The 26,179-nt window shown below is 32.7% G+C and overlaps 2 protein-coding genes across 2 annotated transcripts; both read left to right on the plus strand.

Moving 5' to 3' along the window:
• The first annotated feature begins 1,043 nt into the window (after positions 1-1,043).
• Positions 1,044-3,989, plus strand: LOC146949672 (Tetratricopeptide repeat (TPR)-like superfamily protein). Its single transcript, XM_085745606.1, has one exon. It carries the CDS (start codon positions 1,140-1,142, stop codon positions 2,655-2,657), a length of 1,518 nt encoding a protein of 505 aa, XP_085601732.1. The 5' UTR covers positions 1,044-1,139; the 3' UTR covers positions 2,658-3,989.
• A 12,512-nt stretch (positions 3,990-16,501) lies between these two features.
• CUC2 (NAC (No Apical Meristem) domain transcriptional regulator superfamily protein) lies at positions 16,502-18,970 on the plus strand. The gene is made up of 3 exons (XM_085745607.1): positions 16,502-17,046; positions 17,148-17,431; positions 18,053-18,970. Exons 1-3 carry the CDS (start codon positions 16,839-16,841, stop codon positions 18,707-18,709), a joined length of 1,149 nt encoding a protein of 382 aa, XP_085601733.1. The 5' UTR covers positions 16,502-16,838; the 3' UTR covers positions 18,710-18,970.
• The last annotated feature ends 7,209 nt before the right edge of the window (positions 18,971-26,179 follow it).

Raw genomic sequence — 26,179 nt, forward strand, 5'->3', positions numbered from 1 at the left:
AAATCACTTCAGATTTTTTAAAAAATCTCTAGATTCTTTTAACCAAAAATCTAATTTTTTTTAAAGGTTAAACAAACGCACCCTAAATCTAATCTAACATCTAAATAATCTAAGTTTGAATGCCAAGTAATAAACACAGTCATTGAACAGCTAATTTCTTGGTTTTGTTCTCTCAATTGCATCTAGTTAAAAGAGTTTTGTCAATATTTTGGACTGTTACACGCTCAACTCAGGAAATTATACCATATACCCCAACAATTAACCATTTACCCTTACAAATGATATAAAAAATCTATTTTACCCTTTTTGTAAATTGACTTCACCCCTACCAAAATTCAAATAACTAGTTTTCCGGTGACAACGTTTCTGGAAGTTATCCCAAATGCAAACACTTAAATTTTTATTCATCATTTCTTATTATCCCAAATGCAAACACTTAAACTTTTATTCATCATTTCTTACTGTGTCCACACAAACCGACCAAATTAAAGAAAACTAACATGTGATAAGATCAATCATTGAAAAAAAAAAGTAATTTTGACCCTTTTATTTTTTTCGAAGAACGACAATAATTTTGTGGTAAAAAATTGATGCTTTCCAGATTTCGACGGGGCTTTCCAAATTCTTTAAAATTGATACAATACTAAAATGTAAGAACAAAAGTATGTAGAACGTAGAAACATGTTATGAAATAGTTCATCAAATTTAATAAGTTTTCAATTCAAGCCTCTTCAGAAATTATCCAGATCTGCGTGAAAAGACTTGACTCATATTAACTTGTAAAAATAAAATACCCAAATTAAGCTTTCTAATTTTATTTAAAGATTTAACGATTCATGATTTTCAAACTCAATTAGTTATGCTTCATGAATGACTTAGTTGTCGGAAAACTTGGTTCGAGTTTTCTGAAAGATTTCGGTAAAGTTACACACATCAAAAATATTGTGGGGGTGAAGTTCATGACAAAGGATAAAATTGGCATTTTTTACGATTTGTAGGGGTAAAAGATTAATCGTAGGGGTACAAGGTATAACTTCCCTCAACTCAATGTCTCAGCCCTCTCTTTACGATTTGCTTGGTTCAGTTCATTTTCATATTCATACAAACAAAATCAAATTAACACCAACACGAAACACAACATGCGAGCAATAAGAACACTTTCCTGCGAAAACAACAAACGAATTCTCACAACCTTGTACAACAATCTCCAAACACCTCGGAACCCACATTCCCCTCTTCGTTTCCTCAAAATCCTCGAAACTCACCATCATCGATTCCTTCACTCACACCATGATTCATCACCACAAGCTTCATTCATCCAAAACCTTCTCAAATTCCGCAGAGACAAACCCACAGAACAAATCGAACGAGCTCTTAACCTCACCGGAATCCACCCCGACAACAACCTCGTCCTCGAAGTTTTGCAAAGGCATCGTTCCGATTGGAAACCAGCGTTTATATTCTTCAAATGGGTCTCCAAAATCAACAACTACACACCCAGTTGCGAAGTGTACAACGAGATTATCAACATCCTTGGTAAAATGAAGCGTTTTGAAGAGTTACACCAAGTGCTCAACGAAATGTCGCAAAGAAAAGAATTTATCAATGAAGAAACATTTTCAATTTTAATTCGTAGGTTTGTGGCTGCACATAAAGTGGAGGAAGCAATTAACATTTTCTACAGAAGGGAAGAGTTTGGATTGGATAATGAGCTTGATTCGGAAGCTTTTCGGATTCTTTTGATGTGGATGTGTAGGTACAAGCATATTGAAGAAGCTGAAACTTTGTTTCATAGGAATTTGAATAAGTTTGGGTTTTGTCGTGATATAAAGACGTGGAACGTGATTCTTAATGGTTGGTGTGTTTTAGGGAATACACATGAAGCGAAGAGGTTGTGGAAAGATATAATTGCGTATAAATGTAAGCCTGATATTTTCACATATGCAACTTTTATTAAGGCGATGACTAAGAAAGGGAAATTGGGAACTGCTTTGAAGTTGTTCAACGGAATGTGGAAAGATGATAGTTGTAAACCTGATGTTGTGATATGCAATTGTGTGATTGATGGTCTTTGTTTTAAGAAGAGGATTCCTGAGGCATTGCAGGTTTTTCATGACATGAAGGAACGGGGTTGTTTACCGAATGTAGCTACTTATAATTCACTGATTAAGCATCTTTGTAAGATAAGGCGAATGGAGAAGGTTTATGAATTGGTAGAGGATATGGAGAGGAGGAGTGGGGATTGTTTGCCTAATGGTGTTACTTATAGTTACTTGCTACAGTCGTTGAAGGCACCGGAAGAAGTTCCCACAGTTTTGGAGAGGATGGAGAGGATTGGATGTGCAATGAGCGATGATATCTGCAATTTGGTCTTGAGGTTGTATATGAAATGGGATGATCTTGATGGATTGAAAAAAACATGGGATGAAATGGAGAGGAATGGATTGGGACCGGACCGACGATCGTATACCATAATGATTCATGGACACTATGAAAATGGGAGGACAAAGGATGCCATGCGTTACTTCCGGGAGATGACGTCTAAAGGGATAGTGCCGGAGCCAATAACTGAGAAACTAGTGATTTCCATGAACGGTCAGTTGAAGGAGAGAACAGAAAAACAAGAAGGAGTTGAAGTAGAGGCATCTAATGTTTGAGGTATTGGAATGTTGGTCCAATTGAAAGAGTTGTTCAATGTTTTATGCATATTTGTAGTTATAATTGGCAGCTAGAGTTTTGTTTGAACTACATTTAGACGAACTAGAATTTGCTAGGACTTGAAACATGGGTAAAGCATCAGTGGGAAAGAATTGTAGCCTCCAATATATATATATATATATATATATATATATATATATATATATATATATATATATATATATACACTGAAATATTAATCATGCATGTTCATGTAACATCAATAGTTATTATTATTATTTTTCTGTTGAAAATATCTGTCAAAATACTTGATCAATGATTAAACAATAAGTTACCTATTTTCGATGCAAAAGATGCTGCAGCTATCTTGCGAATTCCCCTTCAAACTTGAGATAACACGGATTCTACTATCTGGTACTTAACTAACGCATGCTGGTAATTGCCTCTGCATTTTGGTACTTATGGTAATTGCGTCTGCATGGAGCAGACCATGCATGATAATCGAGCTCCAATTGAAGGGAACTGGTCTCTAATATGGAAGCTTTCTATTCCATCAAAGGTGAAGCATATCTTCTGGAGGATGGCTCGGGATTACCTACCGCATCGTGTAAACCTCCTGCATCGAGGAGTACCTTGTTCTTCAACCTGTGCTATGTGCACATTTTATTCAGCTGAAGATGCTTTGCACATTTTATCCAACTGTGTACAAGCAACAATGTGCTGATAGGAACTCAAGCTATGGGATCTCCCGCAACCTCTATTTATCCAGGTGCAGGATTTCACAAGTCTCTTTTTTAAGTTTTTTAGTATCATCATGGCGGATGCGAATCTGTATTGGACAAAACCAAATGAAGGGTACATTAAATGTAATATAGACTGTGCTAATTTTATCAATGAGCACAAGATGGCATTTGGAATTTGCTTTCGAGGATTTCATGGAGAATTTATCATAGTCAATTCATCTTGGACAAATGCTCAATACTCAGTTGTAGAAGATGAGGCCTTTGCTATCCTTCTTTCTCTCCAGATTGCTGAAATTCTGGGCTTCACTCATGTCTGCTTTGAATGAGATAGCAAAGTAATTGTGGATGCTGTTAAGGATTCCAGATGCTACACTAATGAGTTCGGCAATTGTGTGAATAGGTGTCTCGAAATTATAGCTGCTGATGGTGATTATTAGCTAGCTTTTGTTAGGAGGTAAGTTAATAGAGTTGCTCACAACATAGCTAGAGCATTAATATTAGAGTTTAGCCCTATGTTTTTTTACTCTATGCCTATGTGTATTTCTTTTCTAAATCATGATGAAATGCAATAATCCTACTGAATTAAAATCTGTTATATAACATATTGATAATTGATAATGTCATACATTTATAATCAATAAAGTATAACAATATAACAATAAGATATACTACTTTGGACTCTATTATAAAAAAAAAAAAAAATGGATTCATTTGTTGAACTCAAAATATAACAATATAAAAAATGCATTCTTTTTTATACCAAAAATAAAAGCATTCATTTGTTCGACTCAAATATAAACAAGCGTTACATTTAATGTTATTATTCTAAAAATACCCTTACATAAATTCTTAATGTTGTGAGGGATGACTATTATGATTAGGGGTAGGTTAGTAAATGCATTTTTGTATATTCTTCTGGGCTATTTAACACACACCCTCTCATGCTTGGGATTGAACATTTAGAACATGACGTGAGTGGCCGATAGCGAAAATCTAATAACAGGTGATCTAAAGAATTTTGATAGACTATGATACCATATTAAAATTTAAGTTAGGCCTCAAACTTACACAACCGGCTTGTAAGGTGGCAAATGTCTTTACTACATATCAAGAAACATTTTTAGAATTGCACATTTGAACATACAAATTATTTGGAAACATATTTAAAATAATTAGTGATTTTTATGAATGTGTACATCTGAGTGAGACAAAAGTTTTTTCTTTTGAGTTTCCATTCTTAAGTCTATATCTACTAATGTTATACAACTTGATTGTGGAACACAAGACAATTGCTGTTCTGACATTCAAAATGTCCTAGGAACATAAGTAAAAGACCAAAAAACCCAACGGCAATTAACTGCTGTCGGTTTTTCAGTTATAACCCAACGGTAGTTACCGCTGGAGGTATTTTAGTAATTTACTTGTGTTATTCAGAACTTCTGAATGTCAAAAAAGCAATTGTCGGAACACAATAGCAATTCCTCAACGGAGTCGGCCCAAACTTTAGGCCCTTTACTTAAGGTTTTTTGAGCAAGCAAGACCTCCCTAACAAGGTCCCTGTTGTACCATCGAGATTACTCTTTAGACACCTAACAATTGTTTACATGCACTTAAAAAAATTGGGAGATTAGTCACTTTAGTCTCTGAATAGGAAAGGAGTCGTCATTTTAGTTCGTAAATGCAGATAAATTGCAAAATAGTTCCTGAATGTAGACTATGTTAGTCAATTTAGTCCCTGAATGCAGACTCCGTTAGTCAATTTAGTCCTTGAATGTAGACTCCGTTAGTCACTTTAGTCCCTGGAATTGACTAACAGAGTCTACATTCAGGGACTGTTTTGCAATTTCTCTGCATTAAGGGACTAAAGTGACTACTTCTTTCCCATTCATGGACTAAAGTGACTAATTTCCCAAAAAAAAAATTACTTCAAACGGTTGTTAACTACCGTTCGTTGTCGAACGATACTTAACTACTAATGAGAGTGTTTTAAGTCTGTTTGGTGGTTAGTTGATTCCCCAACATATACCTATTCAACCATTTTATACCAAGGACTTTTCAAAACAACTCACCTCTTATAAAATTAATCTCCGTTTAGTGGAGCATGTATTTTAGTGATGAAAAACATCCCTAAAGCATGGGGCCTAAAGGATTAAGGTACTCTAATTGGTCGAGCAGCGTCAAGCCTAAAGGGCGAAGTCGCTCTAGCTAGTCAAGTAACCATAATATTCGATATTGAGCATAATGCACGCGTACTTAGGCGTGTAAAGAATCACTTTGGTGTTTTCTAAATTATACATGTAGCATTTTTATAATAGACATTATTCACATAACTTACTTTGATAATATTTTTTAACTAATATACAAATATAAATGTTAACACGTAAGATTTTTTTTTTTTGAAGAAAAATGTTAACCCGTAAGATGTTGTTCAATTTGTCTAGATAAATATTTTTAAAATATTAAACTTTTTTATAATTTTTTACTATAGATAATTAAAGATATTAAATACTTTTTTATAATACTGTTTGAATTTATTCTTGCAACATTTTCTCACGAAATCTAGATCAGATTAAATCAATGAACATGTTGATTCACTTTAATCTAGTTTTTTTTAATCTTTATAAAGTTTTTTTTATAAATTTCAAAATTTTATTTTTAATCCTTATAAATTTTTTCTTTTACTTTTAGTTGTTACAATATTTTTTGTCAAAGTTTTGGTCAATAATTTTTTTAGGTAAAAGTTGTTTTGGTCAATAGTTAGAGAGAGTACTCTTACTCTTATCCTTCTCCACGTGAATATACACCCGAATAATTGTTGATAAATGGTAATTTAATGCAAATATCTAGTTTCTGTAATTTATGAACAATGCAAATATCTAGTTTCTGTAATTTATGAACAAATTCCGTCAAAAAATTGTTATTTTGAAATAATTTTAATTTTCAACGTATAAAATGGATTCCTAATATGGAGTTTGGAGCAGTGCAGACTTGGTACCAGTCAGAGTACACCGACACACGGTAGCAAAGTAGTAGCAGCTATTCACAATCAATGTATCAAATACTCTCTCTTTAATTTGATGAAACATAAGTGTGTCCGAATACTCTATGTTGATCTCATTTTTAAAATGTGAGATTCACATTGATTTCACTGAGTGTTGTCAGCACTTCTCTTAGTTTACAAACATTTTTAGTGTAAGTTATTAATATATTAGAATCAATTATATGGCTTTAGTCCTTCAAAAGATTTCAACCATCATTTTTAATCCCTACTTCTATGTCAACTCATGTGTATAGTTCATGTTTTTGAAGGGAAATTTTCAGGAAAGTTTAAAATAATATAAAAATATTTTAACAAGACATTGATTAATTATGATTTTTTTAAGTGCCAGTAACATAACAAAATTTATATTTAAGTCATGTTTTATTAATAAAAATTGGAAGACATTCTTATAATATTTTAAACATTCTTAAAAAATACCATTAAAAAATACGAAGGTTACACAAGAATTAACTCAAAAGTAGGACAAAAAATGGTATTGAATTTTTTTTTGTGGAACTGAAAGTGGAAGAAAATTTTTAGCGTGACTAAAACAAAAAGTTTATATAATTATAATGACCAAAAATATATTTTACCCAAATTACTAAAGAGATTTATAGTTGTCAATAACATTATCTCATATGATTTGCTCGTTTGCATGATTTTGCATTGAATTACATCAAAAACACTCAAGAATTGTTTGGTTTAGGGAAAATAGAATTACATGACTTGAAATGAAAACATTACAATATGTCCCAAAATCCACAGGCAATTGGTTTAAAACTCCTCTAAATTGAATCAAAACTTAACTAAACTGACCGAAAAATATGTTCAAAATAACGTAAGATAACCTGTCATCAACGATCCAAGAAGAATAACAGAATAGTAACACAATAATTAACAATATAGTAGCTCATCAACACAAAAAAGTCTTTTTGTAGAACGAAAAAGCGTAAGCTCCTTAGGAACCAAGGATAAAAGGTTAACTAACGATAAAGATAGATAAAAGCATACAAAAGATGAGTGTTTATGAAAACACTAATTAAATATCATAAAGGAGAAAAAGATGTTTTGACCAAACATGTTAAAAATAAATACACTCAAGAGAAGCATCCTGACCAGTTATCCGAAATTGAATCAAAACTAAAAAATTTGACCCATGCGAAAGTGATATTTGAAACACTTCACCCTTTCCACCTCCGTGCTCTCGGGGTCGTGTAGGGCTGGACAACGGTCTGTGTCGGTCACCGGCGGAACAAAATATAGAGAAAGTCGGCCAACCATGGATGGAAAAACGCCACTCAATTCCGACTGTAAGTTTCTTCGGATAGATCAGTTTTGGTTTAGGCAGATTGTCGGTTGGTGCGGGTGGGTTGGAACGGTTTGTGTAGTTGGTAACAAATGCAAAAACAAAAGAAAAAAAAATAGAAAAAAAATCAAGCTTCTTCACTTGTTCCACAAAGAAGAGAAGATAGTTTACAGAAGATTCATGAACAAATAGAAAAGAAAAGCCCATAAACTCTGATCAAAATGTAGAATGCTATATAAAACATACACTTTCAACTAACAAAATGTATGAGAGGAGTTGTTGGTTAGAGACGATGTTTCATGGAAGAGAGGAGACATGATTTCTGGGAGTGGGAGGGAGGAAGAACATCGACACAAACAATGTGAGACTACATACGCTTTCCCTTCTCTGATACATTTCGCGGCTGCATATTTCAACAGAAAGAGAAACTAGGGTTTTATTTGTCTTAGGTTATGCTTATATAGGCATCGGTATTGGCTAACATTTGGCGGGACTTAAGCATTGGGTTGGATAAAAAGGAGTAAGTATGGGTGATGTCGTAAACCCGCAAGTGCACTGTTTACCGAAGTAATAATAAAGAGTATCGTTCCGACAAGGAGTTGTGTATTTGATTCACTTTTAAAATAATGATTAGATGAAAGTTTAAAGGTTCAAAAGTTGGGATTTTGGTTTAATTGAAAATAATAATAATAAAAACGCCTAGGGATTATTGGTTCATCTTGGTGACAACTCCTTCACAAACCAAACCCTAAACTTAAATTTTACGTTGGATCTATTTTCTAAAGAAGTGTTTCTCTTTGGCTTTTCATATCTCCTTTCGGTCTCAATGAATGTATTTCAATAGCAACCACGCCTATTCTCATGGTTGATTGCTATTGAAACCCTTTAAGAACGAAACTTTAATGTCTCGAGGTTTGCTAGACTATTCTCATGTTTCACAATCCTTGTCTAATTTCACTTGTTCCAATATCAAACTTCATCTTTCGATCCTTCGCTTGATATTTATGGTGATGAAATAACAACTATTAAACTTCATCTTTCGGTTATTCGATTAATACTTGTTATTTCATTAGAAAAACAGTGAAATAGATTAGAAAATAGATTTACATAAGATTAGGGATCTAGGCTTGGTTTGATAGGGATTAGGTCATTAGACTCATCCAACAATCCCAAGACAAATAAGTCTACTCACTCATGTTCATTGTAGTCATAGAGAAGAAGAAGAAGAAGAAGAAGAAGAACATAAAAGTAAATAACAAGAAAATAAAGAAGAAGTTTTATTCAAAGAAATAATTGTCACTTAGAATTTCCAAGAACAAAAGATGAATAGATATGTCTGTTAGCTGCTATATTTATAACCTAAAACTAACTTAAGCCCCAAGAAATACATCAATAGAATGTTCCGCAAGGAAACCCATGGGCTTTTAGGTCAGAAATACACTAAAAAGGCAGCTGGAACCTTGGCACGGCCATGCCACCACAGGCACAGGCCGTGCCTGTCAAGAAGCAAAAGCAGCAAAAGGGAGAGTTGTAGTCGAGCACGGCCGTACCACCACAGGCACGGGCCGTGCCAACCTCTCTGGTAGTTGGCCTCCTTTGAAACATTGGAGGCACGACCACGCCATTGTTAGGCACGGCCGTGCCTGATATTTTTGCACAAGATCTTCATATTTTTGGCCTCAATTAGCTCCAAATCTCATTTCTTTTGCTCCAAGACTCAATCTTTCATATATTTGTTCCTGAAATTAAATAACAAGCAATTGTAGTAAAATAGTTCTAGAAAGTAAATAAAAACACATAAAATCTAATTAAAATAAGCTCGAATAACCACTTAAAAACACTAATTATTGACTCATCAATGAGATCGTGTACACTTATCTTGTTTGGGTCGGTCAGCTATGGTTGTCGATGGGCTGAATTTGCCCACCCGAAACCGACCACCACAACCCAGCAAAAACCATTTATTAGAACCCGCTCCAACCGGTTTAACCGTGGAACCCGACCGACATGGTTCGGGCTATGCAGTTTGGGCCGGTTTGACAGTATTTTGTCCAACCCTAGGGTCGTGTACTGAATTGTTGGCTCGACCCAATCAAGGAGGACAATTAATTAACTTAACCTTTTACATATAAAAAATGGACTTTTCAAATATCAATCACAAGTCTAAATTCGAGAAACCAAAAATAAAATAAAATTAAAATGCAGGAAAAAAAATACCACTTCATAAAAAAAAGGTTAATAGTGTTTTACCCCCTGTAATATAGGCTATTTCCGGGTTTATCCCCTGTAAAAAAAATTTTGATTTACCCACTGTAAAATATTTTTTTTTTCAGAATACCCCCTAATAGGCCATACAAAAACAGATTTTTATTTTTATTTTTTCAAAAATTTTGGTTTTTGTATGGCTTATTAGGGGGTATTCTGGAAAAAAAACTTTTACAGGGGTAAATCAAAAAAAATATTTTACAGGGGGTAAACCCAAAAATGACATATATTACAGGGGCTAAAACACCATTAACCCTAATAAAAATCATGTGACAAAGCTATATGACGAGATTTTCTACCACGCCAGTGTCGGTTGCTAGAAGATCAAAGTAGGAAGAATGTCAAATTACAAGATATACTCAGTTTTTTTTTTTTTCATATGGGTTATTTTCATATTTTATGTATACCATGGAGTTATTAAATCACAAATTTTTTTTTCTCAATTTCCATAATTTCTGGAGGGAGGCTTTATTTAGGAAGAAATTGTAAGTATTTTTCAACTGTTTGGTAAAAGAACGAGTCAAAAATCTATCCATAAAAGTGTCTAAAAATGGAGTAAATAAATACTTTTAATTTCCGTAATTAACTTCACCAATGTTATTTAATTGGGTTAAATATGTTTTTAGTCCTTACATTTTACACTCCTTTAATAAATAGTCCCTACATTTAAGTAAATGTTTTTAAAATCCTTACATTTTACTCCCGTTACCAAATTTAGTCCCTGCCGTTAATTTCCAAACGGAATGCTGACGTGGCATCAAGTGGGCCCCAATTAGTTTGTGATGTGGCCAAAAAAACAGAGACATGTGGATGTTTATGTGGCAGCAATGGTCCCACACATTAAATAAGTGTACATTAATAAAATGATTAATGCTAATTTATTGTTAATTTGATTAATTAACACAAAAGACAATTAAAATTAGTAAAGAAGAAAATTGGAGACTAAAACAAGTGCAGCAACAGTTTTGATTTTCGTCTTTCTCCTCTTCATCTATTCATCTTTTCTCTCTTCGTTCTAAATTCATCTTCATCTTTCCCTCTCTAAAACCAAAAAAATCATAAATCCAACAAAATAATAATCCAAAAACAACACCAGGATTTAACAGCAATAACAACAACAATAACTTCAATCTAGCTATATAAAGAAGCAAATGTTTTTCTAGGTACAGGTAGATTCAAGTCACCACAAATAGCAACAATAGAATCCTTGAGAGTGATACTGTTCGTAACATTATTAGGAAAATACTTAGCATATTGAAGTGAAAGAGATTTATCACAAACAACAAGCTCCCAAAGTTTCTTTCCTCTAACATCAAGAATCGGTCTAGAACAAAAATCCAACTCCCAGCTTAATATGCTATCAGCATCTGCTTTTGGGTTAAAATAACATGTTTCAGCAGTTGGGTCTTCTTTCTCTTGCTCTTCTTCAAGTTGTTTTTGTGTTGTTGTTGTTGCTGAGATTTATGAGCGATGGTTTTGGTACGTGTACGTACACCGACGACAGTGGCGTGGGAAGGTGAATCCATGATTACGGCGCCGACGTCACCCGTTGAGAATAGAAGCGGGAAGAGAGAGAGAGAGAGAGAGAGAGAGAGAGAGGGGGGGGGGAAAATGGAGGGAAGATTGTGAATGAATGAATTTTATGGTCGGTGGTGAGCAGGGATGGTGGGCGGAGGATGGTGGTGAGCAGGGAAAACAGCAAGCTGCAGAGAGAAATAACTTAACGACACAATGAAGAAGAAGAAGAAATTTGAGTTGGATCCATGGGTCGGGTCATATTACCCATTTCATTAAGCCCAATCCATTAAAAAACTGTAACAAAAAAAAATTGCCACATCATTATTCTGTTTGATGACTGGGTAGAATTTAACGGGAGGGACTATTTATGCTAACGGAGTAAAAATGTAGGGATTTTAAAAATATTTATTGAAATGTAGGGACTATTCTTCAAAGGGGCACAAAATGTAGGGACCAATAACATATTTAACCCTATTTAATTTGATAAAGAATTTTTTCCATAATAATTGGTGTTAACCGCTGGTCATAAATATTTTAAATTAAAATTAAAATTTTACCCACCCACTCCCACTATTCTCATCTTCTCGTCTCAGCTCGGAGTCCAATGCGCCGTAGCCAGAGGGCGGCGGGAATGACCTAAGCTTGTCGTCACGCGCGATCTTCAATCTCTCTCGAACCACGCGCTTTCTCGTCTTTTTAAATTTTCTTTTTTAAATAAAAAACAAAGTAAGTTTTGAGGGAAATTGTGAGACACACTTTTTAACTGCACCTTTTAATTTTTACTCAAAAAAGTCAACCGGTACCGTTTTGTCCATATTTCAAAGAAAACACCGGTTCATAGCCGGTTCAGCCAGCCTTGTCTATCAATTTTCAAAATCAAAATCTCAATCAATCAACAAAAACACAATAAGTGTGTGTGTCACTATCTGCAATGAGTTTCTGTGTTGTCTTATACCACCTTTCAATCTCATTTTTCACATTTCAATTTGATATTTAAATACCAACCCATTTATTTAATTTATGTGTTGTCTTGCCACATTTCAATCTCATTGTTACTAAAAACCATTTATAATTTGAAATTTAAGTACCCTTTTATTTTAAAAAAAAATAAAAATAAAAATGGAAGTTGTAAAGTTTATTGAATGTATAAATATAAAATATGGGTAAGTGTGGCAGGAGAGGGACTTAACATGAAGAAACCGTGAGTTACAAGCGAAAAAAGTTAGAACTTAATAGCACCGCACAAGCTAGCTGAAACGTGAGATTGTTTAGGTGATCTTTGATGAGGAGAGTAAATCGTGGGGGGAATTTTTTGCTTTATTTAGGAACTACTCCATGGTCAGAAAAAAGTGCATTGAAAAACATGAAAGTAAAATTAAATAAAAAATTAACATATTTGTAATTGACAAAAGGAAAAATGTGGGGGTTTGGGGAATTGGGCAATACAGGAATGGCCCAATGGTGGGAATGATAGAGAGATGGGATGGAGGAGAAGACCTCAGCATGCAGATTGAAGAGATGATTTGATTTGATGTAAAGCCTGATAGAGAGAGAGAAGAGAGAGAGTGTGTGTAATGTGTTTGTGTTCTCTCAAAATCCGAGCATGATGTGTCAAATTCCCATGGCGTCAATCTGTAATAGCATCACCTTCTTCCTTTCCCTTCTTTGTTTCTTGATGGTGATGTAGTATTAGATTGGATGGATGGGATGGCTGAATGAGTTTACACCATATTCATGTTTAATTAATCCTACTCGTTTCCTTAATTTAAATTAATTATTCCATCATTAATTACATCCAATACTAGGGTAGCACTTTGGTGCCATTAATGACACCGTGCCATTAAATCTGGGTCTTTAATGACACCAAGATAGATGTGTTGTGTGACTCAGATGCAATGACAATGTGTTTGTGTGACCCAGATTTAATGGCACAGTGCCATTAATGGCACCAAAGTGCTACCCCCTATACTACTAGTACTAACTTCAAAATTGGACAAATTTTGTGCATGCAAGTAAAGTTTATGTCCATGAAACGGCATATGTATCGATAGTCTGCAATTAAAAAAGACACAAATTTTATGCAATTTTTCTGTTATAAAGATATCATGGTGATTAAGATGGCACATTCTAGTTGTTGTTTTTTTTAATTATATATTCAATTACATGTTGGTGGGTAAAATAAAATGAATACTATGACCATCCTTAACATGTTGGTGGACCTTGTTGAGCTATTACTATGTAAATATGTTTGTTCCAACATTTGTTTCTATGGCTAACATTAATTGAGGTAAAAGGAGCATCCCAAAAAGGGGGACATTATATCCAATATGTTTGGTGATTTGGTCCTATTATGTGGGTGTAAAATCAATGAATCAAATCTCTCACACCTATATGCGTTATCTTTCTGTATCACTTTTTTACTCCCAGATGCAAAATACTCACTTTCAGTAACATTTGTTTTGTTATGTGAATGGTCTTATTGGTCATCAATTTGTTATGGTACTAAAAAAAAAGTTGCTAGCTTGGGACATGTCATGATAATGATACCACAGCAATAATTCTCTAGTTTTGTTTGTATTTACAATTTGTACATTAATATACCTGTTCTCTCATCAATATTTTACTAATGTTTCTTATTTTCTATTTTTGATATGTGGGTGTTCGTTCTAATTATCTTTCTCTTTCAACAAATAAATTTTCCACTAGTTATGATTATGATAGAACAGTTAAATGTATCAATCAACCCCATTGACAGGTCATGTAGTAAATCCTACTAACTATCATGGTAATTCAGAGTTACCACTCATTGTTTTTCTTTTGGAATGTGAATCTCCAAACCCACATGATTCTAGATTTTTTACAGTGAAAGAATTAATTATTTTTTTCTCTTCATGGAAAAGAAGTATGATAGGAAAAAGTGAAAGGGAAAAACAATTTTTCATAATACCTAAAATTGATTATTTCTACAACGGGGGTACCTATAAAGGCGTGGACATGCCCATAATTTGATGGGGAAAGGAAGTGGAAAAAAATATCAATGACACCCTTACAAAAGTCCAAGTTTTTTTACCTAGCTTTCGAGACATTTATTTGTCTTATATATGTAGTCACCAACTGTATGTATACTGCATCATCCACAAAGGGGGCTGCAACTCTTCATATAAACTGTTTGGTTTGTCTCTCATAATTAATAATTTAGTATATTACAATATATCATGCTATTTAAAAGTTGATAATATAGATACTTCAAAAAAAGGTAGATAATATAGTGTAGTGCAAAAATAATTTGGGACACCATATTATTGGAGAGGGCCTGGGTGAAAACTTTACAAGATAAATAATTGAGAAAGAATAACACCATAGCATTTTAAATGCATGTTTGGAATCGCAATGAATTTATAAAAATTTCGATGAATCACTATAATTTTGTAAAAGTTATACTGCTTGTAATTTTGTGAAATCTCGACGATTCGTTGTGGTTCTAGCAAACTCATTGCAAGTTCAAAAACATGCGCTAAGTTGTATATAACCGAATTGATTTTCTTCCATACAAGAGGGTTGAAGAGTGATATGGTTTATGTTTCTCTCTATTTGCAAAAACAAGTGTTAGTAAAAAACCATCCCATTTATAAATGAATTAGTCTTTTGAGTTGAGTTTTTATCCCAGACTTAAATCCTAACCGTTAATGTTTTTATCAAAAGTCGGGCTACAAAGAATAAGTTCACAACTGAATGTTAATAGACAAGTGAAACCATCAAAAAAAGAAAGGACTATCATCGAGTCAGTGTTGATAGAGCGATAACCATTGTAAACATCTATTTTTAAAGGAAAATGCTCAATTTAGCGACAAAGAAAATCACGAGAGCATCCCGACCAACTGAATTGTGGTAACCGCCTGAAAGCTATGTGGGTCCTGTTTTTTTGATTGTTTTTGTTATCAAAGGCTTTTTGTTGTCGGGATACATTTGCGAAAAAATTCTCGCGATGTATAGCAATGCTGATTTTTAAAAGAGCGGCAAATGACAATGATAGAAGTTCCATATTAAATTAAATAGATAAAAATGCTCGATATAAGCCGTAATACTCTTTTACATGATAGACCAATCTTTTGAGTTGGATTTATGGCTTAGACCCTAACACAATGTAAAAAAACTTATTTTTTTAAAGGAACAATGTAAAAAATCTTTAAAAACAACTTAATTCTCAATCTAATATACCTAATTCAAAAAATTAGTCTCAATAATAATACATGATATATTAATATGATTTAATTTACTACTATAATAAACAATAGACCTCTTTTTAATTAAATTATATTGTTCTATCTGCTAAGAGATAACAACCTACAAAAACATAAATATATAACAAAATAATAATAATAAGTGGTATAGAATGACAGAAGTGCAATATTTTAAAGAGTTGTTGAGTTTAGAATGAGAAAGATTGAAGCAAAAGATTTCACATAAATAAAAATCAAGAAAGCAGGCAGTGTAATAAACATGGTTGGTAATTTATATAATATTAATATTAAATATTCATATTAATAATTTGTACTGCTTATATTTCTAAGCATTAATAATTTGTACTGTGCTGACACAGAAGATATGTTACAGCTTTATCAACTTATGGTGAAAATCTCTCATTCCTATTCTCTTTTTCATTTACCTCTATTGAAATTCTTTTATTTTTTGTGTTTATGAAAAAACTTTGATTGTATTTTTCTCTTGTTAAACTAGTTACTTTCTGTTCCCTCTCTGTTACAATTTCTTTACTGACAGAGGAATACCTGCACTGCTCAATATTTCTTCACGCACGCACGCATACTCAAACCCTAGCTACCCCACTCTCTCTCCCTCGTACATCACTTTCTCTCTCCTTCTTCATCTACGTGGATTATTATGTATGATAGGGTTTATGTCAGAGAGTAGAGAGAGAGAGATATTATCAGAAACATACAGGACACTGCAGACAAAGAAAAAGAAAAAAGATAAACAACACACATTTTCCAGCCATATCATACCTTATATTATAATATTAAATATTTACATTTTTTTTTTAACTTTTTCTTTCTGCCACTTGATTCATCAAATCCCTATGAAAAAAACTTTATAAAAGAAGAAAAAGTGCAACCCTTTCTCATAATCTTCTTTCACTATTTTGCTTTCACTCTTTTTCCTATATAATGATAAGCCATTAAGATCGTTTCACTCTTCAAGATTCTCTATTTCTTCTCTTCTTAAATTCTCATTCTTCTCTTCTCTTTCAAAACCATTCACACACTTTTTCATTCTCTTTTCATTTTCTCAAATGGAAAGCTTCTTCCATCACCACCATCACATGAACAACAACAGTAATAACAACAGTGATGCACATTTACCACCTGGTTTTCGTTTCCACCCAACAGATGAAGAACTCATCACATTCTACCTTCTCAAAAAAGTTCTTGACACCACTTTCACTGCAAGAGCCATAGCTGAAGTTGATCTCAACAAGTGTGAACCATGGGAGCTACCTGGTAATAACTTATCATCAATTATTCAACAAACCCTTTTTATTTTTCTTTATGAATCCATATAAAGTTAACTTTTCTAACACTTTGTTTGGTTTTTTTAACAGAGAAAGCTAAGATGGGTGAGAAAGAGTGGTACTTCTTCAGTCTACGTGATAGAAAGTATCCAACTGGTTTGCGTACAAATAGAGCAACAGAAGCTGGTTATTGGAAAGCAACTGGGAAAGATAGAGAGATTTATAGCTCAAAAACTTACTCTCTTGTTGGTATGAAGAAAACCCTTGTTTTCTATAGAGGTAGAGCTCCTAAAGGTGAAAAAAGTAACTGGGTTATGCATGAATACCGTCTTGAAGGCAAATTTGCTTATCACTTCCTCTCTAGAAACTCCAAGGTACTAATTTTTCTTTCATTTCTTCATCATAGCTATTTTAATTTAGTGAAGAAATTTTTTTTTGTTACTCCTTAATTTCAAGTGTTTTGTACTTTGTTGTAATTGTTTGTATATGAGCCGCATTTTGATCCTTTCAAAAGACTAGAGAGATAGGTGGAATCTTGTTTTTCCTAATAGGCTTCTATATGCATTGGTTTCATTTATCAATGTTGATGATTTATCTCGATTAGGATTTGTTGTACTTTTTGAGATGAATGATTACTGCAGAGAATTAATCAATCTTGACGCATCGTTTACATGTTAATGGTTATTACCCTATGGTGCATGTAAGAGTTTCTTATCACACTTTTGTGAATACATGAGTTTGCATGGGAACCATAACCATTCACATTAATTTTTCAAAACTGTATTTTGCTTAAGAGTAGTATATGTACGTATATCACTGCCATTTTCACCAGTTTCATTTTGCATAGGGTTTATCATCAATCATCATTAACTACCAACAATGCTTTTTCTACCAAAATCTCACTTTATAAACAGTTACATAATAAGTTAATAACATGCTTTTGAATTTTGTTTTCATTATAACTAATTCTTACATGAATTTTTGATCTCATGAAGGATGAATGGGTCATTTCACGTGTGTTTCAAAAGAGTAACACTGGAAATGGAAGCACCACCGTGACAGCCACCACAAGTGGTGGTGCAAAAAAGACCAAAATAGCCTCAAACTCAGCCAGCAACAACAGCATGAGTCTTTGTCCTGAACCAAGTTCACCTTCTTCGGTTTACCTTCCACCTCTTCTTGATTCATCTCCTTACACCGCAGCTAGCACCGCCACATTCAACGGTGGTCAAATGTGTAACTACAACAGCTCCAGCAACAACACTGATCTAAAGGAGCACGTGTCCTGTTTCTCCACAACATCTACAACATCAAACGTTGTCCCTGTTCACAACAACTTCAACAGCAACAACAATGGAAGCTTTGATCTTATTTCACCTTCTATGAATGCAACAATGGATCCTTTTGCTAGGTTTCAGAGAAATGTTGGTGTTTCTGCTTTTCCTAGCTTGAGGTCACTACAAGATAATCTTCAGCTTCCTTTCTTTTTCTCCTCGGCGGCTGCGGCGCAGCCTTTTCCCGGTGGTGGTGGTGATATTCTTGGTGGCTGGGGGATGCCGGCGGAGGAGCAAAGGGTGGTGGTTGACAGTGGTGGTGGTCTTAACATTGGAGGATTAGGTTCTTCTGAGCTTGACTGCATGTGGAACTATTAATTAAGGATTATGATTAGTATTAATTATGTGTCTTTGTTTTCAATCAAAGATTATAATTAGGATTTAACTTGTTTAAGGTTGCCTAGGTTTGATTGTACTAGATTGTTGTTACTACTAGGTCTTGGTGTTTGTAAGGGTAGTTTTGGAATTCTGTTTTATTATTTGTGTTAGGGTACCATAGGATGTACCTATGGTGGATATTTATAATTTATTATGATAATATGTTGTTATTTAGAAGTGTTTGAATTCTGTATTTTTAAATTGACTAAAGTATGTATGTGGTGGCAATATTATGATTTTTATTTTGTTGTGTGAAAGATGCACATGACAAGGGTCAAAGGGGTTTCTTTGGTTGATGATTTGATTTTAATGATACCAAAAAGTCTTTTTTCTTTTTATGGATAATTAGTTTAAAAATTTATTGTTTTTTTTATTATATATATATAAGGCGTATTTTTTTCAAGGGGATCTATGAAGTATTCAACAATAAGAATATTACTACTACAACTACAAAGGCCATTTTAGCCTTTTAAAAGGTACCTTATGAGAAATAGTAGCTTGCATCAAGTTAACTTATTAATTTATAAGGAGAAACATAACAATTTATAATGCAAATTTAAGACTCAATTATTAAATAAAATGTTGTGAAATTGTGCTGTTGAATGAGCAATATGTAATATAACTTTCAAAAAAAAAATGTTAAGATTCAAGTTATTGAAAATTATTGAAGATAATTGAGTTGTTGGTTCAATAATAATGTTATCTAAAATAATATATTCAGTTCTTTCCCGTATTTATTAGAGTCTTACTCAAAAACTGTATATACAAGCTAGAGATACAAGGTTAGTATATAAGACTACTAGACTATTAATTGTATTGTACAAATTTGACTAACGGTTTGTGTAGGCAGGTAGGAAGCTTATCAATAAATTTGAAGCATCCATTTAGAAACGATATTAAACGTCTTACTCTTACCCCTCTCTCTCATGTCTCACAAATATTTACCTTTTTTGTGTTTGGGTGAATTTGATTACAGCTCCACCCAGTGCTTTTTATATCATGCATGGGTGAGGAAATACATGGAAAGGAAAGTGTCATAGTACACCAATTCAATATAAATGATCTTGAACTTGTTTAGTTGAATAAAACTATGATAATCTATTACTACTTCTGAAATTTTATAAAACCTATTTTAAAATTGTCTAAAAATATATAATATGAGGAGTGATATTTGTACAACTAATTTTAGACAATATTTGTGACAACCAATTTTCCTCTCTTATTGGATAATAAAAACAATAGAGAGAGAGAGAGAGAGAGAGAGAGAGAGAGAGAGAGAGAGAGAGAGAGAGAGAGAGAGAGAGAGAGAGAGAGAGAGAGAGAGAGAGAGAGAGAGAGAGAGAGAGAGAGTGAAGAAGTGATAGAATAAAAAATACATGTGAGTATGAGAGAGAGTTGTTTCAAAAGTTATTAAAAAATGGTTGTACAAATATCATTATAAAACCTATTATTTTTAAATATAGTTATATTTTTGTTCCAAAACTTAATAAATATTAACTTTGAGATATATGGTTGACTAATGAATGATGTTAAGGGCTTGAGTGATATTGAGGTCTCTAATATAAGACTTCTAACTTATTATGAGAACAAAAGAAGAGAGAATTGTAGAAGAAATTCATTGTATTTTTTATTGATCCAAGCACACCAATTCTATATAAAATGAGATTGTACTATGTGACTTGTTCAGTGAGTTACCTACTGTAACTAAACTCATAACCAACTAAAATCCGGTTAACTAACTTCAGTTTAGTAGTAATAACCAACTAGAATCACCTCATCAACATATAATAAGAGTGTAGTGAAAATGTTGGTGCCTTTCTTAGGGAACAAGGAGTGATCAAAATGACATTGAGTGTAACTTTTAGCTATTAATTATGACTGAAGTCAAATTCTCTTAATATCTTCTACTTGCTAGATTGAGTCCATATAGGGACTTTAGCAACTTGTGGACTTAGCTAGGTGATGACAGGAAATCATATAAGGTGTTTAGCTCATTTTTAGAGTCATTTTAGAGTTAAATAGCAAGTTTATTTGTATTTTAGTGGAATTTTGTAAAGGATTCAATAAAAAGTCAAGGAAGGGAAAATATGGAAAAATAGCCTTAAAACCATAAAATAAAACACTTAGATCGGACAACTTCAAGACCATGTTATGCTTTTTACAAGTTTATCACAATTGATTCTTTAGGTATAGTCGTTACAGACGTATTGGTGAGAACAAATGGAGCAAAGAGTGAAGAAAAGAGCATGAACAAACCTTGATCATGCTCTGAAGTGTAGAAACAAATTGTTGATATTTAGTTGTTGTTTTCAAAGTTCAATGCAACATTAATTGATGATTTATCAATAATACTCTTAGTTATTTGTTGTAAAAAGAGAAATATATGAAATAAGATGATAAATAAAAAATGGTATAGAAGGAAAAAGAGATACCATGGTATTAAAAGTAATTTTTTTTTGACAAAAAAAAAAGTAATTTTTTTTATTAGTTCTTGATACATATAATATAAGATGTCAAAAGCGAAAAAAAGAAGTAAAATGGAACAAAAGAAGTGTTTGTTATTAAAGGTTTAAATATGTTTGTCTTTGTGAGCTTAGCTCAATTGGTATAGACAATGCATAAAATATGCAAGGTCCAGGTTCGAACCCCGACCACCACAAAAAAAAAAAGGTTAAATATATTTTTGGTCCCTATCGAACCCCGACCACCACAAAAAAAAGGAGGTTAAATATATTTTTGGTCCCTATATATATACCAACTTTTCGTTTTAGTCCCTCTAAAAATTTTCTTCAACTTTTAATCCCTATATAAATGTGTAGAATATTGTAAAATATTTTCCCAAAATAAATTAGAATTTTTTAACAAAACATAAATTAAATATGAATTTTTAACCATCAAAAATATTAAAAAATCATATTCAATTCATGTTTTGTTAAAAAATTCTAATATTTTTTGGGAGAGATTCTTATAATACTATGAGTTTTTCTGCATAATTTTATTCAAAAATATAAATTCTACATATGAGTTTACTCTAAAGGAGTGACTAAAAGTGAAGATGAATTTTGAGTTTACTCTAAAGGAGTGACTAAAAGTGAAGATGAATTTTTTTTTTAAGGACTAAAAGTTGAAATTTTTTTTAGAGAGATTAAAATGAAAAATTAACATATTTATGGGAATCAAAAACATATTTAACTTGTTATTAAAATAGACAAAGTCAAGAACCTTTTACATAGAACGAAATTCATGGCTACATATTTATATATAATAATTTTTATCGATAAGGCTACGATGAACTTAGTCCCCATATGTCGAGTCCTCGTGAGCTTAGGTCAGTCGGTAGGGACAATGCATAATATATACAAGGTCCGGGGTTCAAACTTCGGTCACCACAAAAAAAAAGTCCCCATATGTAGAATTAATAATTGACGTATGTGAGTTTTAAACTTGAATTGAGATCTCCTTGTCCACGAATGAGAATTCAGTTAAACTTTCAAAGCTAAAATCTTCCCTAAAAACTTGATAAGTTGTGTTATTTGAACAACCAAATACAACTTTTAGAACAATCATAAGTTTACAAAGAAAATATGTATTGACACGGAAATTAAAACAATAAAAAGAGAAAATAAAAACATAATGTGAATCAAAACAATAGAAAAATAAAATAAAAACATAATGTGAGTATATAAAAAAAAAGTTGTCGCAAAATGACTATATAAATATTATTATTTTTAAAAAAAATGCATTTTTTGAGAATTTGGTATTCTATTATTTACATTTGGTATTCTATTCAAATATCATTTTTTATTTTATAGAGAGAGTGAGTGCAGTGTTAGAGATAAATTTAAAAACACCACCAAAAAAAGAGATAAATTTAAAATGCGTTAGATTAAATACATATAGACCATGGTAAATTTGGGAGGAATGCTCTAATTTAACCATTGAAAAATGTGGTCCATGATGGACAAATTTTCTTACGGGTCCAATTCATACGGAACCGGCAAACCTATGACCTTTGTCGAATTGCTGCACTATTTCTTTGCAATCTATTTGTAGGATTGGCCATTAATACTATCATGGTCGAGGACCTTTCATGTTAAGGTCCTAGCTCACAATGATTTCCAAAAATTTCTTCATGAATCTCCCTAGCCACATGTTCTGCTTCATGTTCTTCAAGACATAATGGTAAAGGTTCGGAAGATTCCCTCATGTATAATTTGTTAGCAATGACAATGTAATTGTCTCGTTAAAAATATAGCTCTTTCTAAAATTGATGGTACTTGCAAGGATTGAAAAACTATAGAATTATGTTAGCCATATGCTTTCGTATTTTCCAGTTTGATAGTTCGTCTGCTTTGGTGTTTTCTCCTCGGCAGATGTGATTCTTGAAAAATTCTTTGAACTCTTGCATAAGTGTCTTGAATTTCTCCAAGTAACTGATTAGGGCTTCTTCTACAGCCTAATATTCGCCACTGAACCAGTTAAAAACGAGTTGCGAGTCACTATTAACTCGAAAGTGAGATACTTCCTTTGGTTGCAATCTTTGTCTCTAGGATTGCTTTAGATATTGTTCAATTAGTTTAGAGAGAGCAACATAGCTAATGGAATGGTCATCAAGGAACCATTCAAATCGAATGACTATCAAGGAACAACTTTTTTTTTTTTAAATAGGCGGGGCAGTCATCTGATTTGAATGCGTCATTTTTCTTTACATATTGCCCATCAAGGAACGCATTCAAATTAGATGACCATCAAGGAACAACTTTTTTTCTTATCAACTTTTTTGAAAGAAATATAAAATATTAAGAATATTAAAACAAATGGTCATCTGATTTGAATGCGTTCCTTAACCTAGGAACATTTTTTTTTCTTTCTAAGAGTTTGTTAGTGTCAAATGCGGTAGAGTATGTCGGTACTGTTGAATTTCTCATGTTGAGATGAGATGGTATCCAGAGATGGCACATGGGGTAAAGCTCGACGCTATGCCAATCTTTTTGCCAAGGTGGCCACCTCATATATGTTTGTTGGTGGGCCTTGCTTAGGAATGGCAACGGGATAGGTCGGGGGCGGGTTTTAGCATCAGTGTCTAGCCTTGTTGTTAGGCATGTTGTTCCTTTCAAGCTTTTTTGTATGATTTTTTTATTTTATTTTATGAAATAACATAGTTACACCTCTTGGAGCATCTACAACGGAGATATTATTTTTTGGATATTTAAATAGGCTTCACGTGTACACATCACTCATTAATGAAATAACATAATAATACCTAATAAACACTCAATCTCTTTGATCTAAAATCTTACATAATTTTCTTAAACAAGACCTATAAACACATCTTCTCAATAGGTACATTTTTCTTAGCTCGACAACGGGAGTACTTGTTAGGTCAAAAAGACCCTCCAAATAGGTCTCCTTATCAAGATTATTTTGTTTGTAATTTAAATACACATTGACACTTGTATGTACAAAATAATCAAAACATCATACTCTTCTCAATAGCTAGCTCCACCAAATTAAGGATACATATGATTTTCGTATGTTTTGTTACATTTAATAAGTAGTTGAAGAAGGTGAGGTAGCCAGGGGATGGCCTTGGTTGATTTTCACGTGGGGGTTCTGTGAGCTAGTTTTAGACTACTTGATAAGTGAGAACTATAGCTAGCTACCTATCTACTTGTGGAAGGGACAAATTTAATGCACTTCCTATTAACATTGTAAAATATTTTTTTACTTAGCCTTGTTTGAACTTTAGAGCAGGTAGTGCAGTGAACCTCTAAAAGCCAATAATATCAGCAAGTAACCTTTTTCAAACTACTCATCAATCCATTCAAACCCTTACCCCTGGTTGGCCCCCTCCCTATTGTGTCCTATTGTCTAAAGATTGCAACAGTTACATTATTGTAAGTGTAGTGATGCAGATGATGCCATCCAACAACATGAAAATGGAAAGTTGGATAAAAAGACACTTTGAAAAATTGGTGTTTGGCATTGGCATGGCTAAACAATATTCAATTCAATGATGGAAAGTTGGTATAAATGTCATTGCGATATACTAACATTGATGTCTCTAATTGTGTGATTGTTAGTGATAATCAGTTAGTAAAAGCAGAGAAGTTTTAACTAATAAAGCAAAGGAAGCTAACATCAATTTATTTTACATTGATATCTGTAATTTATATCATCCGTTTTAAAATGAACGACATTTAAAGTTATTACACACATTTATTCAAAAAAAAAAAAGTTATTACACACATATTTTATTTTTGTGGGACAAACCAAGATAGATTTAGACTAACGGAAGGTTTTTTTTTTTTTTTTTTATATCGACTAGCGGAAGGGTTAGTGTTTCACATGTGGCGAACATGGTGGGATTGACCATTTTGACAGTTCTAGTACTGCTATCTTATGATGAACCACACATGATGCTTATTAAAAAAAAACTGCATCAAATATCATTTAACTCAATGTAAAATTTTAAATATATCATTAATTTTTTTATTCGTGTCAAATTAGTTAATATTTTTAGAAGTAATTACACATTATACTTCAATATATTTTTTCTTACTCCATTTAAATGACAAATTTGTATACATGATCCTTGAATGACAAAAAATATTTTACCACCTAACACCACATTTAGACCCTAGATGAATGACAACAACGAAGTCATAATAACAATCACAATGATGCACTTTAGATGTTATTTTGATAAATTGGAGATATATTTTACCTCTCTAAATGGTTAAACAAAACTTAGTATAAATAGAAGAAAAGAGAGGTTTGATCAAACATTATTGACGTTTTTAAAGATTAAATAATTAATTTGACATGGAAAAAGATAAGAGATGTGTTTTGAAACTTTAAATTGAGTTATAGAATCTCTGATGCAATTTTTATAAACCAAAACAAAAAGAATTAATTGCATAAATTCAAAGTACTCCAAAATAGAATACAAATGATTACACCCCCTCTATTTGCTTGCCTAACTAATTCAATAGAGAGACACGGGCAAGGCTTCTTATTTCCCAACATTGAAACAAACATTGTATCCAGTTCTAACAATATTCACCAGACTGAAAATACAGTTCCACTAACAAAACCATCATAGTGCTATGTACTTATAGCCTTAGCAAAGGGAAATTGCTTGATTGGTTGCAAAAATTTATCATAATGATAGTGATGATGAAATTGGACAGTATGTCCTTTATTTAAGGTACATTAAGGTTGAAATTGGATATATGTGATATGTGCATGATTGAATAAGCAATGAGTATAGCACCAATTTTGGTTTGAGTTATATATTGAACGTTATGTATATGGACAAAGAATTAAAGAGCAGCCAGCTGCGTGTGCATGAAAATAGCATACCACGGGGTGTACAATAATGAAGACAATATACTTTGGACTTTTTCA

The sequence above is a fragment of the Medicago sativa genome, chromosome 2, assembly GCF_051527215.1.
Source record: "Medicago sativa cultivar Bolivia chromosome 2, Bolivia_mono, whole genome shotgun sequence".
NCBI lineage: Eukaryota > Viridiplantae > Streptophyta > Magnoliopsida > Fabales > Fabaceae > Medicago > Medicago sativa.